Below are 16714 nucleotides of genomic sequence, written 5' to 3'. Positions count from 1 at the left end.
GCCGTCACGCAAAAATAGTCTGAGACTGAAAAGTAGTGACGTTCTAATGAAGCTTCATGAAACAGTGTCATTATCTTCAGAGTCCACTAGATGGCGGTCTCTGCGCTATTTTCTTTTGTTTTGAACAACTGTTCTAATGAAAGATCATTTTTAAACTGTTGGTGCCACCTACTGACCTCTAAACAACATGACACTGTTTCATGAAGCTTCATCAGAGCATCACTACTTCTCAGTCTCAGACTATTTTTGCGTGACGGCCCCTAACAGTCGCTTTATTAAATGTGGCCCCTGAGGAAGGAGGGAATTCCCTTTTTTAAAACTTGAATTTCTACAATAGAACTTAAACTTAAGCTCAATTAAAAAAAACATACAAAAGGACTCATCAAGAGAGGAGGACAACGTTTGAATCTTTCAAAATCTGGAAAATTATTTTAAAAATTTGGAAATTGTTATAGAGTTTTAAACACTAGAAAGGTAAAAAGATTTGTTATAAATTGTTCATAATGGTTCCGATAAAGGTGCCATAAAACGTTTTATTTCCTGAAGCAGACATTTCCTGTCCATTGGTAATCATTCACAACAAAAAAAGGTAAAAAAGAAAAATCAATCCGGTTTCTGTCGACATTTCTCCGATAAAACTAACCGCTGTGTTCCGCTGCCAACAAACATTCCACTTCCTGGTCGACAGCCCTGTGGAGAATTACAGTTTGATTGCATAGCCGAGTCTATTTTTGCGAGGGAAAGTGCGAAAAGCTTAGACAATTAAACAAGATTGCTTCACGTTCCTTTGGCTTGGCGAGGGGGGGGGGGGGGGGGGGGAGATTAGAGTAAAAGGTCCACGGGAAAAAAAAAGTGAAAAGAGGCAGATGAATAAATATTATTGTTCGTGTTTAACTGCAGCGCGGATCAATGGCGGGATGAATGGCTTGGCAGCACTTTAATGATCGGGTCATTAGTCAGCGTGAGAGCTACACCACTAGTTGCTCTCGCAACACTGTATCAAGGAGCCAATTTTCACGATCGTGAATTATCGCGGGTGACATCGCGGCTCCTCCGAACTCTTTGTCAACGTTATTCTTTCTCCGGTAAAAAGCATACGGGAAGTTAATCAGCGGGTTTTTGGAGCCTCATTGTTAATTTCACAATGTCTTCGTCGTGGCGAGTAATCGCCCTCCGGGCCCCCGAGACAATTATGGGCCGGACGGCGTTTTTTTGGCTCGGGAAAAACCGTCGGACGCTGAGGGGCGAGCGAGAGAGAGAGAGAGAGAAAGGGAAAAGTCCTGTTAGATTATCGCAGCCATGACTTTTTTTTGGCTTCGTCAGCATTTCGCACAGCGGCCGGGGGTCGCAGGGGTCGGTAAACAAACCGTAGGAACCCAGAGCGCTTCTGCCCTCGCCGTCTACTTAAAATCTGCCGCGACTCACTCGCGCCGGCCGAGGACGGCTCATACATAACATGTAGAGCCTGTGAAAGAGTTGTGAAAATATTCCCGTCGATTCTAAGACAGGAAAGATGGGAAGTCTTTATGTACTTAGAGCTTTACTGTAGATAGAAAAACTGATTTTTAACAGGGAAAATTAGAAATTCCATCTTGTTTAATTGGAAAATTAAAGTCAATTTAATTCATTACACACATATACTGTATATTAATGCAATTTTTCAATTAAATTAATTTAACATTTATTAAAGGATGTAGAGTTACTTGACAAAAGAGAAAAAAAAACTTTTGAGACAAGAAAATATGTTCGTAGAAAACTATTGAATAAATTCAATTTATGTAGATTTTTTATGATATTTTTTTTAACTTAAAAAATATGTATTTAGGTAAAAATGTAACACATATGCATACCTTTATTTAAACACAAATAATCTGTACATATCGGAATTAATACCTTATGAATAGAACATTTTTCTTTTTAAACCGTCACCCTCTAAAAGTTGGGGTAGATATTCTCAAAATGTTGTTAGCAAGCTAAATGTCAAATTATCAAAAATTCCCTATAGGTTTTAAATGATGATTTTTCCTGTTTTCTTCTAAATTCTTCAACATATTCTAGATAGAAAATAGTTTTATATTATTTCAAAGAGGTGTAAAAACATTCCTGTCATTTTTAAAGTCTTTATGTACAAAGTAAAAATGTTTTTCTTTACCTTGGACATAAGATTTGATGTTTAACATCTTAACATTAATCTTCCAGTTAAGCCAGATGGAATTACTACTAAATAAAACTCATTATTTTATTTATTTTTATGTATTTTTATCTCATAAAAATAATTAAACATTTTTTAAAGGACGTTGAGTTATTTGACAAAAGAGAAACAAACAAAGACAATATTTTCATAGAAAAGTATTGAATACATTCAATTTATGTAGATGTTTTACATTCTTTGACATGAAAAAAATATATATTTAAGTAAAAAATAAGTGCATCCCATGCGTACTGAAATCAATACCTTAAATTAAGAAATGTTTTTAGAACCGTCAACTTCCAAAAAGTGGGTAAATATCAACATTTTGTCACATCAGAGTGGAAAACTATTACATATTCTCCTGACTATTTATTATCTTTTTTTTTTTAAATAAATGTTTTTTCATTAATACCTTATAATCGCTGTGTTAAGGTGAGTGACGTCAGCGCAAAACAATATTTTTTTTAATAATATGGATACAGTATCGTGAATAAAAATATGGCGATACATCCTTATATACAGTTATAAATTAATTCCTATCAGCTATATTTTGTCTACATTTCCCAACATTCCTATTCCTTAGAGCCTCCCTCTGAGTAGAGTTCCTCAAAACATTTCATCAACTGTAGTTTCCTGCCAGACATTTTCCTCTGAAGTCCGAGTTTAATCTGAAGAGAGTTTGAACCTTCAACTCTACACCCCAGCATTGATCCTTGATGGTTTGTTTTTTTTCCCTGTGTTTTGTCTTCCAGGCTCCCACTCCAACTGCACATCGCTGCCTCTGACCCACGGGGAGATGGTGCGTCTGGACGAAGGACGCTTCCCGTCTCTGGAACTCAACAACAGACGCCTCTCTGTGAAGAACTCCTTCTGCCGCAAGAACGGCATCTACACCCGGTCAGTTCCGACTCCAAAGTTTTAGATCCTGCAGACAAGAATCCATTACACGATTCCTTGAGCTTGAGATTCCTCTTACCCAGTTTGCTTTCTATTGAGAGTTTGGACGTAGCATTGACGACACACAATGGCTGTTAATTAGCATTCATGAGCGTCTGCATGTGCTCTTTGTCTGTCCATCGCAGCTCCAGATAAAGAGCGTAGCCTCCCCTCTTGTGCAGTCTGTTTGGACTGCGCTCTTATCTCTGGATGTCCTTGGACGCTACAGTAATGAAAGCATCTCTGGTGCATCAGAAAAAAAAAAAAAAACATGCAATATGCCTTAAACTTTAGATGCTGACTCGGATTTCTGCGCTCTCCGTCGGCCCTTTGTCTTTTATCTTTTTGTTTTCTTTTTCTGGCGTCAGCCGTTCTTTGAGTTTTCAAGGATTTATGCTGCATCCTTATGAGTCCATTAGGACCATCATTCATGTCTTCATTAGTTACATAACGTTCAGCCTTCAGATACATTTTTGGTTGAAAATGACTTGGTCGTCTGAAAGACTGAACTTAGGGCCCAGAGTTTCTTCTCCCTGGCACTCGCCTAGCACTTCCTAGGGGATCCTAGGTGTTCCTGGGCAAGCTTAGGGACATAGTTTCTCCAGCGATTCCTTGGTCTACCTAGTGGTCTCCTACCACTGGGACATCCCCTAAAAACTTACTAGCAAGGCTTTTAGGAGATCATCTACTGTCTTTGCTAAATACATAAGAGCAGTGGACCTACTATTATTCTACCATCATGACCAATGAATGATTTATGTCTTAAATAGTTGAATAAAGTTGAAACTTCAGGTACATTTTTGGTTTAATATGACCGGATCGTCGGCAAAGATTGACAACTTAGGGCCCAGAATTTCTTCTCCCTGGCTACATCGCCTAGCACTTACTAGGGGATCCCAGGCTTTCCTAGACGAGCTAAGGGACATAGTCTCTCCAACGACTCCTGGGTCTACACGGTAGTCTCCTACCAGTGGGACATCCCCTAACAACTCACTAGCAAGGCTTCAAGGAGATCATCTACTAACTTCTCTAAATACATAAGAGCAGTGGACCTACCATTATCCTTCCATTATGACCAATGAATGATCGATGTCTTTATTAGTTGCATAACGTTGAGCCTACACATACATTTTTGGTTGAATATGACCTGGTCGTTGACAAAGATTGACAACTTAGGGCCCAGCATTTCTTCTCCCTGGCAATCGCCTAGGATTTCGTAGGGGATCCAAGGTGTTCCTAGATAAACTGAAGGACACAGTTTCTCCAGCGATTCCTGGGTCTACCCAATGGTCTACTACCAGTGGGACATCCCTTAACAACTCATTGGAGAGTCTTCCAGGAGATCATCTACTGACTTCTCTAAATACATAAGAGCAGTGGACCTACTATCATCCTTCCATCATGACCAATGAATCATGCATGTCTTAAATAGTTACATAAAGTTGAACCATCTGGTAAATTTTTGGTAGAATATGACCAGCGAGCTAAGGAATATAGTATTTCCAACGAGTCCTGAGGGTCTTCTACCGTTGGGGGATGTCCTGAACAACTCACTAGCGATGCTTCCAGGTGTTATAACTACCCTGACTACTTTAAGTACATAAGAGCAGGTGCCTTACCATCAGCCTTTCCTGGATGACCATGCTTTTCATCCTACATGATATGGAAAGGCTCAACCTCTGAAGAAAGCCAATTTCGGCAACTTTGACCCACTATTTTCTTCTTTCGGTCACCACCCACCGTTCGTGACTATAGAAGAGGGTACGTAGAACTTCCGGGATTTTTTTTACTTCCGTCCAGCAGAAGACTGAGATCGATACGGACCAGAACTCTTTTACCCAGAGCTTAGCCAAAAGTCCAAGCGAAAGATTTACAACTTATTGTCCGTTTTCATATCTATAAAAATCATTTCATTTCTTCTGCCCTCTACCTACTGAGGTGTCGGGGTGATGGACCTATTCCTAAGGCTAAGGCTAGGGACACCCTGAACAGGTTGACTGCCGAAGAAAGATTAACGTTTGTGGAAACCCATGCCAGGAAGAGAATTTATATTTTATTGTATTTTATTCTTATGCACCAGAATATAATTTGAACTCCATCCATGTTTTAAAATGGTTGTTTTGAATTGTTCTTAAATACATCTGAAAAACTGAAGAGCCATTTTGTCCTAGTTGCTAAAACAACGCCTTTTGTAGGGAATGATTTCAAAGGCCAAGGAAGCCACCATATTAGATTCCTTACCCTATAGAGTTTTGTTTTTTTTAGCTTTACCTCAAATGGTAATTCATTCTAAGATCTCAGTCTGAAAATTAGCAATTCATCATTAGACAGTTTTCCTGGGTGGCTTTTAAACCCTCTTTCTGATAATCAACTTTATTAAAATAAATAATTGTGTAATTATCTCTTGATTAGTTGTTTGCTAAAAAAAAATGTGCACATCCTTGACCAAGACAGCAAAGAGGAAAAAAAGGGACGATCAAAGGGTCCTGAGATGATCCGTCTCTTTGAAGAGCTCCATTTGGGCCCTGTACTCCCTCCTAATGATCTGTTGGCTAAGGAGGAAGGGGCCTCCCGGTGGGATATTTGAAAGGATGAGGGATGAATTAGACGGATAAGACGAGGGAAAATAGTGTTCTCCTAAATAATTCAAAAGCTTGCTGGCAGTATTTGAGAGTGTGATCCAAGGCAGAATCCGTTGCCCCTCCCCATTGCTCACATGGTCTCATCCTTTTAATGTCTGACTTAAACTTGTCGGAATTTTAAGTAGAAGTCGGGGTTCTTTTTTTTTTTACAGTCCACCCCCTTCCCTTCATCCATTTAACCCAGAAGAGATTGTTTTCTTCACAGCTTCCATGATCTTCCATTCCACACTTTTTATTTAAGAAGCTTGTCTGCGTTACGCCTTTAATATCGTACTTGACAATCCTCAGCGCTTTATAGCTTCCTGGGGGCCCCATGTAACGTTCCAGATCCGTTTTTTAACTCTTATCCTCGCAGAAGAATCTCTTCGCGTGGAAAACGTTCGCTACTTGTTGCTCGCCGAAGCCGCTCAACCAGCGATCCAACGTTAATCTGAGTAAACCTCGAACCGTCGGGAGAAACGAGAATAGTCGCCGTCGCCGATGTCTCTCTTTCTTTCTTTCTCTTTCCATTCTACTTTATGAACTCGAAGCCTGGAGAGAATAAAGAAGAAAATGGTCTTTTTTTTTTTTACTTGACCTGCTCTCATAAAAGAACTCCGTAATACGCCACTCAGGGTCAGGGCCGTGCAAGTTATGGCTTCCTTTCATCTTTCTACTCTCCAGGTTGTTAAACATTAAAAAAAAAAAGAAAAGAAAAGTGTGTTAAAGACACTATTGAGTCTATAAGTGTCTGAAACATTTCTCTCTTCTGTAGGTCAGACGTTGTTTCCGCTCTTTCCTATTAATGAACAGACTAATAAGAAGTCCAAAAACTTTATTATTCAGGTCCAACCGTGGGGAAACAATAATCAATAATCGCATTTTAAATACATTTAATTTAAATCATTAAATGAATATTGGGGGAACCTAAACAAGAACCTAAAGAATTTTATTTTCAAAAGTATTAGATTTAACTTTTATATATACATTTTTTTTAGAGAGAAAAGTAATCATAGAATTGTTTTATGAAATAATAAAATACATTTTAAAAATAAAACTAGTGAGAAATAATGATTTAGTGTCTTGAAGGAATGTAAAGTGGAAACTAACAACTAAAGTCACATAAAATGTTGTGTATTTAGGTAATTTATTTTAAACGTAATATGTATTTTAGATAGTTGTTGTTCTTTTTTTTGTCCTCTGGGGCCACCGTAGTTTTTCCATGCAGCACATAAAATATTAGCAAAACATTTATAACACTTATAAATTCCAAATTTTTGTTTATTTTAATTTATTTCTTGAATATCTCATTTATATTTGTTCCTGTTCCACTCATAAACTTCCTGTTCCAAAGACACTAAGCTACTTCCTGTTCTACAGACACACAGCTACTTCCTGTTCCGATGACACTAAGCTACTTCCTGTTCTACAGACACACAGCTACTCCCTGTTCCGATGACACTAAGCTACTTCCTGTTCTACAGACACACAGCTACTCCCTGTTCCGATGACACTAAGCTACTTCCTGTTCTACAGACACACAGCTACTTCCTGTTCCGATGACACTAAGCTACTTCCTGTTCTACAGACACACAGCTACTCCCTGTTCCGATGACACTAAGCTACTTCCTGTTCTACAGACACACTGCTACTTCCTGTTCCGATGACACTCGGTTACTTCCTGTTCCAAAGACACTCAACTACTTCCTGTTCTGACAACATCTGCCTACTCCCTGTTCCAATTGTATTATAACAGAAAAATAAAAACGTATAATCTTCGGCAACCCAAGTTTTAAAAAAGATTATTTAAAAAATTATATAAAATAAACCATAGAAAACTAAAAAATGCTAACAAATCAAACATTATCAAAAAGATAAACAGCATTATGATGGAATAAGCATGTTTTAAAACCTTAAAATAAAATATCAGTAAAATAAACCAGTTCATTCTCAAGTGTTTGTTTCACTTCAACCGTTGGGAAATGGGTTCAATAATCGCATTTTAAATACATTTAATTTCGTTTTAAATCATTAGATAACTTTTGGGGGGACCTAAACAAGACCCTAAAGCATTTTATTTTCGATTAATTTTTTTTTAGAGAGAAAAGTAATAACCGAATGAAAAAATGAAATGCATATTAAAAATAAAACTAGTAAGAAATAATGATTTAGTGTCTTGAAGGAATGTTAAGTGGAAAATAACAACCAAAGTCACATAAAATGTTGTGTATTTAGGAAATTTGTTTTAAACGTAATATGTATTTTATATAGTTGTTCTTCTTTTTTTTGTCCTCTGGGGCCACCGTAGTTTTTCCATGTAGCTCATAGGAGATTAGCAAAACATTTAAAACACTTTCCAAATATTAGTTTATTTTAGTTTATTTCTTGAAGATTTAATTCATATGTGTCCTAAATTGTATTATAACATAAAAGTAAAAATGTATAATCTACGGCAACCCTAGTTTTAAATTAGATTATTAAAAAAATAATATAAAATAAACCTTAAAAAAACAAAAAAGGCCAAAAAATGAAATGCTATTGCCAGAAAAATAAACAGCATTATGATGGAATAAGCATGTTTTGAAACCTTAGAATAAAATATCAGTAAAATAAACCAGTTCATTCTCGAGTGTTTGTTTCACTTCAAACCCTCTTAGTGTTTTCATAAACACTCTCCCGTCTTCCTTATTATTTATATCCACCGTCACAGCAGCACCAACATCTAACATCATCTCCAAACGCCTTCATAAGTCATCCACTGAAGTTGTTTATTCGAAATCACTATTTTATGAAAACGATTTTGGCGCACTTTAAAGCCGACTCAGCGGAATTGTTCTCCCGGTATAAGGAAAAAGCATCTCCTTTAAAAAAAGAAGCCAGATCTGACGTGGATATGCTGGCGTTTTTTTGTTTTTTTTCCAAGAGGGAAATATCAAACTGAGCTTCCTGTACTACCGTCAGATTGACTCTTTCTCTCTCTCTCTGTCTTGACAGCTCTCCACCAAGACCCAGTCCTGGGAGTCTGCACTACTCAGACGAGGATATCAGCACAAAATACAATGACCTCATACCGGCGGAGAGCAGCAGCCTGACCGAGAAACCTTCCGAGATCTCCGACTCGCAGGTACACGGCGACCCTTCGTCCTCCTCGTGTCTGATTCTGCTTTTATCAAACGAGCCGCCGCATCCTTCTCTGTCTGGGATGATCTCGAATGGTGTTTGGTAGCGGGAGAGTTTGGAGCGTAACTATAAAAAGAATACTATAAACATACACGCACATGAAGGAAGAGAGGTTTTACTTCTTTTAAAGACGTCAAAGGTTGGTATTTTGAATCACTGCAGAAGGTCCAAAGGATAGTTATTGTGCTAGAACCATTCATACCTTAAAAAAATATTATTATAATACTATTTTCTTGCATCTTATTTTGATTAGTTTAACAACTAGGGGTTTGTATTAGCGAGAATCTGTTGATACGATACGTATTAACAACATTAGATGAATTGTAATACTGTAGTAACAAATATATATTTGTAGTATTGCCGAGTACTTGACTCTGTTGTTGCAGAATTTACAGACCACATGACTCTTGACGAAGTTGTAACTGTTTTCATTTGTTTTGAAACCAAAATATGTCCAAACATCAGCTTTAAAAGCAGCTGAGGACAGTGTATCCTCTCGTCCTCAGTCTTCACTTGGATCTGGCAGGATTTAAGCCATTTTGTCAATAACACAAAATTCCAGTTCACTGAATATTTGCACGTTCGGTTTATTTGAATCCCTACTTTATTTAATTATAAACCATAAATTAAAAAAATAAAAATGTAATTGATCAGTCATCATCTTGCCTGTTCATTTTGTTCCTTACGCTTAGGAGAACGTAATGACTGTTGCCATCTAGCGGCTGGAAGATAAATTGCAACAAAAAATTAAAATGTGGTGAATATTTATGTTCATTATAAATCAATCATCGACATTGTCAGTCTCTCTGGGATTTGATTGTTCCTTGACCGAAGATGTAAAGAAAAGTTTAATTGCTATACAAAATTAAAATTCAGGAAAAATGTACATGTTAAATATCACAATCAAAATAAAGTTTTAAAATTAATTTAATTTTAAAATTTTAAAATTTTAAAAATATTTTCTTCTTTATATCGATCGATGTTTCTTTAGCTGCGGAGGATGTAATGACTGCTGCCATCTAGCGGCCACAAGTTTAATTGCAACTCAAAAATGAACAAACACTGTCAATATCTGAATTTCAATTTTTAGTTAAAAAATGGTATTATTTTATTCGACAACAGTCTTTTTAAAACATAACCCATAAAAAATACAATAGGGAAGCAAGACACTAAAAAGAAAAATAATTGTTGTTATATAGTAGTGTATCAATATTTGTTCATGCACCTATTAACAAGTTAGTGCCACGACTATAATGGTTACCTGTCAACTAGTTAGAACGGGTTGATTCCAGGCCTTTGTAATTGTCAATTAATGGGCAATAAATGAAATTAATATAATTTATTTTGGCTAGAAAGTTCATAAAACTTCTAAATCTGAAGGAAATCATAATGTCATCCATGCCTCCATCCAATAAACCCACAATCCATTTCTTTCTATATCACTTATGTTAAACAGGGACACCGGAGAGCCAATCTGGAACCAATCCGAGCTTGGACAGGTTGCCAGTCCAGCTCAGGGCTGACCCTGAATGACAATCAACCGTTAACACACACATTCACGCCAGTGGAAAATGTAAGACTCGCTCACACTCTTGTCTTTTCCTAATGTAAAAATAAAATGTTTTTTTTACTAACACGTCTTATAGCGAAAGACCTGCCAGCACCGACATTATGTTGATAACCTTTTTATCTTTATCTGTTGGAAATAGAGTTAAGAACTCAATCATTAAACATTTTTAACAATTCAATATATTTAAAAAACTTTAACTCAATTAATGTTTGTTTATGTTTTAATGACTAAAACCTTCATACAATTATGGATTAAACCATAACCTACACCTGTTGACGTCCTTTATTCAGTATAAAGACAAGTTTTGATCATTTCTCTGGCCTGAATGTTCAACTATTTCTAAATCATGTGGGTTTTCCTTTTTTTAGTTTTTCTCTGGTGGCTCTTTATGACATTTTTCATTTAGTATCTGTTTCCACAGCCATTATAACTCATTAGCACCTACATCAGGGAAGTAAAAATAAAGTGAGTTTAGCAGAATAATAATCATCAAGTAGTTTTTTTTCGTAGCGTCTTTAAATGTTGTTGTTTCAGTGTAAATTCTTCATTTTTTGTTATAATTTACTAAGTATTTTACTATCAATTTGAACCAGATAATCAAAGCTATACAATTGACTTTTTTTTTTTAATTTCTTAACCAATTGACATTGTACAAAGATGTGATTCTTAATAAACCTAAGGGCCGCATGATATAATGGAACAGGCCGCAAATGGCCTGCGTACCGCATGTTTAGATCTCTGATAAAGAACAGGAAGTTCAAGTGGCACTGTTATATTGAATTAAAAATGCTATGAATTAAAAAAAAAAAAAGATTATATTTATTAAAATATGTTTTTCAATTATTGGAATTAGAATATCAAATTTTACGTGTCAAACAAAAAATGTAATTGATTTAATCCAACTATTCAATGATTACAAATTCAACAATGTGATGCTTAAAAACATACAACATGTAAAACAATTTGAAATGTTTAATTTAACCATTTAATATTGTGATGGCACCGATCTACTTCCATACAACACAATCTATTTGCACATTTAAACATGATTACCACATTGCATTTAGCCAATAAGGATTTTTCGCAAGTTTATTATTAAATTAAAAAAGCAACTTACTAATAACCTCAGCCCTTGTTCTCTTGATATGGGGATAAAAAACCATGCGTTATAACTGAAGAACAATATCTGAATACATTTTCTTTATTGTATTAAAAGATGAATTATAATGAAAGTGAAATCCTTATAGAAAATCAGCATTTAAACTGATATTTTTTCATTTTAATTCTGTACTTATTTGTGTAAAATGTTTTACAATTTAAGACTTTGACTAAATGTTATGACGGTCTGATGAATCTTCATGAAACAGTGTCATTACTTTCAGAGTCCACTAGATGGCGGTGTCTGCACTATTTCCTTTGTTTTGAGCAACTGTTCTAATGAAACATCACATCAATTTTAAACTGATGGCGCCACCTACTGACCTCTAAACAACATGACACTGCTTCATGAAGCTTCATCAATAGCTCCAGATTCTATTTGTCGAGTCTCTCGCATTTAAACATAAAACACGTAGAGCGTCTGCGCCGAGAACGTTGATTAGAATTCAACCCGGGACCCTCTCATATTAAGTGCTATTACAGCTAAAAGCTCTTTCTCCCGATATAAGTATTTAATGAGGCGGTAAACAAAGAGAAATCGACCTTGTTTCAATAAAGATGCTGATCATGTTCAGCTTGTTATTGTGGAGATAAATAAAATTAAGAAAAAAAACAACAAAAAAAACTTCCCCCCTGTGAAAACTGAACCATTTCATTCTTTTTAATTTCATTCCACTTCATTTTCCAGCAATCACAGCCACCAATTATCTGTTTTTAATCACAATGTCTGAGTTGCTGGAATGCATAAAATCCAGGCAGATGTTAAATCATGGTTGCATTATTGACGCAAGCGAATCGCAAAAAAAAAACAAATTAATAAATAGAAATCCTCTCGTTGGGGAAAAGGAAAGTGCGACGGACTCTTTCCCGTCTCTGATGCGACGTCTGATTGGAACAGGAAGTTGGTGGCGTCTCGCGATCTAATCTGGAGCGCCACGGCGTGATGAGAAGTGATACAAAAGAGAGCGAAAGTGATCATGAGGGATCATGGAACATCTGTCTTCCTGCATCTCGTCTCGGGCTCCCCGGCCAATTTATCTGGTACCAGCGCAGGCAAAAACATTGTTCAACCCAGTTTGTGTCTCTCTCTCTTACTCTCTCTTACTCTCTCTCTCTCTCTCTCTCTCTCCGGGGATTCAAAACCGGTGTTATTGTTCGACGCCGGCAGAGCCTCCCACTGTTTACCCGACACTTGTGCAAATAAATGGTGCTTCAGCATCTGTTAGCCTTGACAAGAGCAATAAAAGGCGAGCACTTGTCAGTCATACAAATGCACACCGGGTTGTGTAACGTTTTCGGCGAAGTAATTGCTCACTCGTTTTCAAAAATGTTTGTGTTTCTCAACAAGTACAGTGCCTGGGAGACAATGAGGCTCACATAAACAAGACTGATGGTTTAATAGCAGCGAACGAGCTAATAAATCCTGGATGCGCTGTCACCGCCCCAATCGTGGGGACGGCTCTTTTTATCGCATCTTTTTTTTTTATCCTACGCTGTGAGACGGCGTGTTATGGATCCCGGCGTCGATGTTTATTAGCTTCCTTGTCCTTGTGCCGTAGCGTCTTATAGAATTTTAATTATCTAGATACTATTCTTGGTAGCAACAACGTATTCGGTATCTATTTCATATAAAGGGCACCTAAGGTGTTGATTTAAGTGTATATTTAATTGTTTTAGGACCTCTATTATACTCACCAGTATGTTTATTTTTCCCCAAAATCTCATTTAATAAAGATATTTACATTATAAAATAGGCTCTAGGACCTCTATTATACTCATCAGTAAGTTCATTTTTCCCCAAAATCTCATTTAATAAAGATATTTACATTATAAAATAGGCTCTAGGACCTCTATTATACTCACCAGTATGTTCATTTTTCCCCAAAATCTCATTTAATAAAGATATTTACATTATAAAATAGGCTCTAGGACCTCTATTATACTCATCAGTAAGTTCATTTTTGCACAAAACTCTCATTTAATAAAGATATTTACATTAGAAAATTTGCTCTCGGACATCTATTATACTCATCAGTAAGTTTATTTTTGCACAAAACTCTCATTTAATAAAGATATTTCCATTAGAAAATACGCTCTAGGACCTCTATTATACTCATCAGTATGTTTATTTTTGCACAAAACTCTCATTTAATAAAGATATTTACATTAGAAAATACGCTTAAGCCCCGCCCACTTAGAATGCGCTGTTTTGGCTGTAGAATAATGCTGTCTCAAATCACATACTAGCGTACTCAAAGTTAGTATTTTTAGTGCGTTAGTGTGTCTCAATTCTTAGTATGAAAAATTTAGTACGCCATGCACACTAAATTGGCGTACTAACACGCCCACAAAACTGAGTATGGTTCGATGGACACTAACCACCCTAAACAGCCGCCATCTTAGTCACATTTTAAACGGAAGTTACGTCATATATATGTGCATATATATGCTTATATATATATATATATATGCATATACTTACAGGTATTTTCAGCAGTAGAAGGATGACAAGTCTTCGCTGCTGATACCAACTTAAATATCTCGCGAATATTTCGATTCTCATATTTTTTCTTTATTTCTTTTTCCAAACTTGCAAAACGTGCTGCCAGCAGGTGTCGATAGCGTTCAAACAGCTGTTTGAAATGATCGTTAAATAGTAGTAGAAGAAGAAGAAGCTGTCGCGTCATTTCCTGTTGCGTAGCGGCAGTGTTTGATTTGAGACATACTATCTGTGGAGAATTTGCATATTAGTTAGTAGTACACTAAACTGATTAATACTAACTTCTAGTATACTAAGAGAAGTATGCGATTTGAGACACAGCATAAATCTTGTCAAAGCAACCACGCCCACTCTGCTCTGATTGGTCACAAAAAGTTGCATTCAAGGACTCTCGTAAATTTCAAATTCACCCCTAAAACTCCTGTTTTGTGCATCAAAAACGAATAATTAAAAATAAGGTTTGCTGCTTAATGTACACATTACAAATCGCCTAAAGGCAGAAGTAACACCACATATTACACCATATTTACGTAAATAATTATTTAGTTTCACGATTAACATGTAGATACTTCACTGATTTAGGGCTTCTAGCGGGGGGACACAGGAATTAACTTCAAACTACTGCATGTTGAAGAGGACGACTTCAAAATTTTGGGTTTTCACATTAGGTGCCCTTTAAAAGGACATCTTTATTCCGCGTTCAAATTGGAACGCCTGAATAAGGGAGCGGCAATTTTTGCAAAACTTGCACCCGGCCAAAAACAAGAAATACGAGTCATATTCAGGAATTAGTTTGACGAATTCTCTCTCGCGTCCAAGTGACTGAAAAGCATTTGAAAATTACTCTATTTGATTGAAGCAGGTTTTCTTGCCGGTGGTATCAGAAACTACTCCAGCAAGTCAAGACTTCTGTTTTGAGTCCAATTTGCCTCAATTACCTGCCGTTTGTTTTGCACTTTAAACCCTCATTTTTCCATTTGACTGCCAGTCAAATATCAGCATCCAGCAATATACCCATGAAGTTACTCTTTGGTTTGGCTAAGCTAGTGTTGACTTTCCATCAGTTCCCAGCGACTGAAAACTTGCAACTGCTCCCGGCTGTGTTTCTGCTTGACTTGGACTGTAACTTTTTAACCCTTGTGTTATATCAGGGTCAAGGTGACCCGAAGGCCGTAAAAACAAATGTGTTTTTGTGGTATCCCTTGTGTTGTATCATTGTCAAGGTGAACGACCTCCCCGGCTTCCATAAATGCACTGGTGGAGTTGTTCACCTTGACCCAAGGACAACACAAGGGATAGCGTAAACACATTTGGTTTTCGGGCCACCTTGACCCTTGAGGTTAACCCAAAGGTTAAAAAACAGTGCCATAGATTAGTCTCTCTTATCTTTTAAGGCCAAATGTCGTCGTCGGTAGAGTGTGAGATTAGCTCTCCAACTTTGGCTTTTCTTTCACTATAATGAGCAGCAAACTATCGTTTGTACCCTTCGAGAAAAAAGTAAATATATGTCCACGGTCAACAGACTGAACTTTTATTTCCACGAGGCGACCTAAGTTTGGTCTGAAAACAAGTGTTGCCGACTGTCTTGCTAAATCTGGTGACTTTCCATTTACTCTTGGAATACTTTAATTATGAAAACCTACAATTGTAGCCACTTTTTTTTGACAGAAAGTACAGAATTATTGGGGTCTTTTAACTCCTCAAAGGAGTTGCAGTTTTGCACGTTTTTGTTCCAACCATTCAAGCACAGTTTGTTTGAACTAATCTGACCTTCAGACCTGATTCACTAAAAGGGAACACGTGGAACACCCTTGTGTCTACCACGTTCCTTCCCCCATTACAAAGCATTCAAAGGGGGTCAATGACATTCCTGGAAGTGTAGCTCCTTCCACGCCCCCTAAAGGCTGCCAATGTATTGCACACGTGTTAAACTAATTATGCAAACCGGGGAATTACTGCGTCTTTGACTATTTATTTCTAAGCCAGACGATAGTGACTCTCCTTTCTGAGGAGTTGGCAAAATCATATAGGGTAGGGGGAAAAGGGACGGGTTTGGGTGGAGGTTTTCGTCGGTTGACTGGTTAGAACCAAAAACCTGCGTCCACTGCGACCCTTTGTGGAACACTTGGTCCGGACCCGGGTATAGGGGATCTCTTTTGGCAAGTCTCTTTGTTGATGAAGTTGCCATTTTTTTTCAAGAGCTAAAGCCCTGATGCCTCTTTAGTTAGTGTCCTTAACTTTTTGTATCGTTTTCATAAACACCAGGGGCCTCATGTACTAAGAAGTTCGTAGATCTTCTACTAAATATGTCCTTAAGCTGAAATTCAGAAGATGACGCAGCACAAAAATATTCAGATTGAATCTGTGCACGACAAGAATGTACGCACTTTTTCTTCGTACATCCCAATCAAAGTAGAATTAATCGCAGACTTGTTCGTCCCTTTCCACGCCCTCATTTACATATTTAAATAATATTTAAATTAAGCAGAGTCCGTGATTTTCCTCTCCGCGATCATAACAAACAAATTAAAACATAAATGTAATCTGGTTGAACCGTT

At 37.0% G+C, this 16714-nt stretch overlaps 1 protein-coding gene across 3 annotated transcripts in view; it reads left to right on the top strand.

Moving 5' to 3' along the window:
• LOC148065100 (protein sidekick-2-like) overlaps positions 1-16714 on the top strand; it is a 190917-nt gene that overhangs the window by 171719 nt on the left and 2484 nt on the right. For 2 of the 3 annotated variants that reach the window (XM_087808745.1, XM_087808746.1), the window contains exons 43-45: positions 2944-3088; positions 8743-8872; positions 10385-10501. In XM_087808745.1, the coding sequence (XP_087664871.1) occupies positions 2944-3088; positions 8743-8872; positions 10385-10501 (392 nt within the window). The remainder of the gene's footprint in view (positions 1-2943; positions 3089-8742; positions 8873-10384; positions 10502-16714) is intronic. The other variant, XM_087808747.1, reaches the window with a different exon arrangement.

The sequence above is a fragment of the Callionymus lyra genome, chromosome 15 (genome assembly GCF_982586985.1).
Source record: "Callionymus lyra chromosome 15, fCalLyr1.hap1.1, whole genome shotgun sequence".
NCBI lineage: Eukaryota > Metazoa > Chordata > Actinopteri > Syngnathiformes > Callionymidae > Callionymus > Callionymus lyra.
Note: the sequence above shows the minus strand (reverse complement) of the source record. Positions and strands in the feature narration are given on the sequence as shown.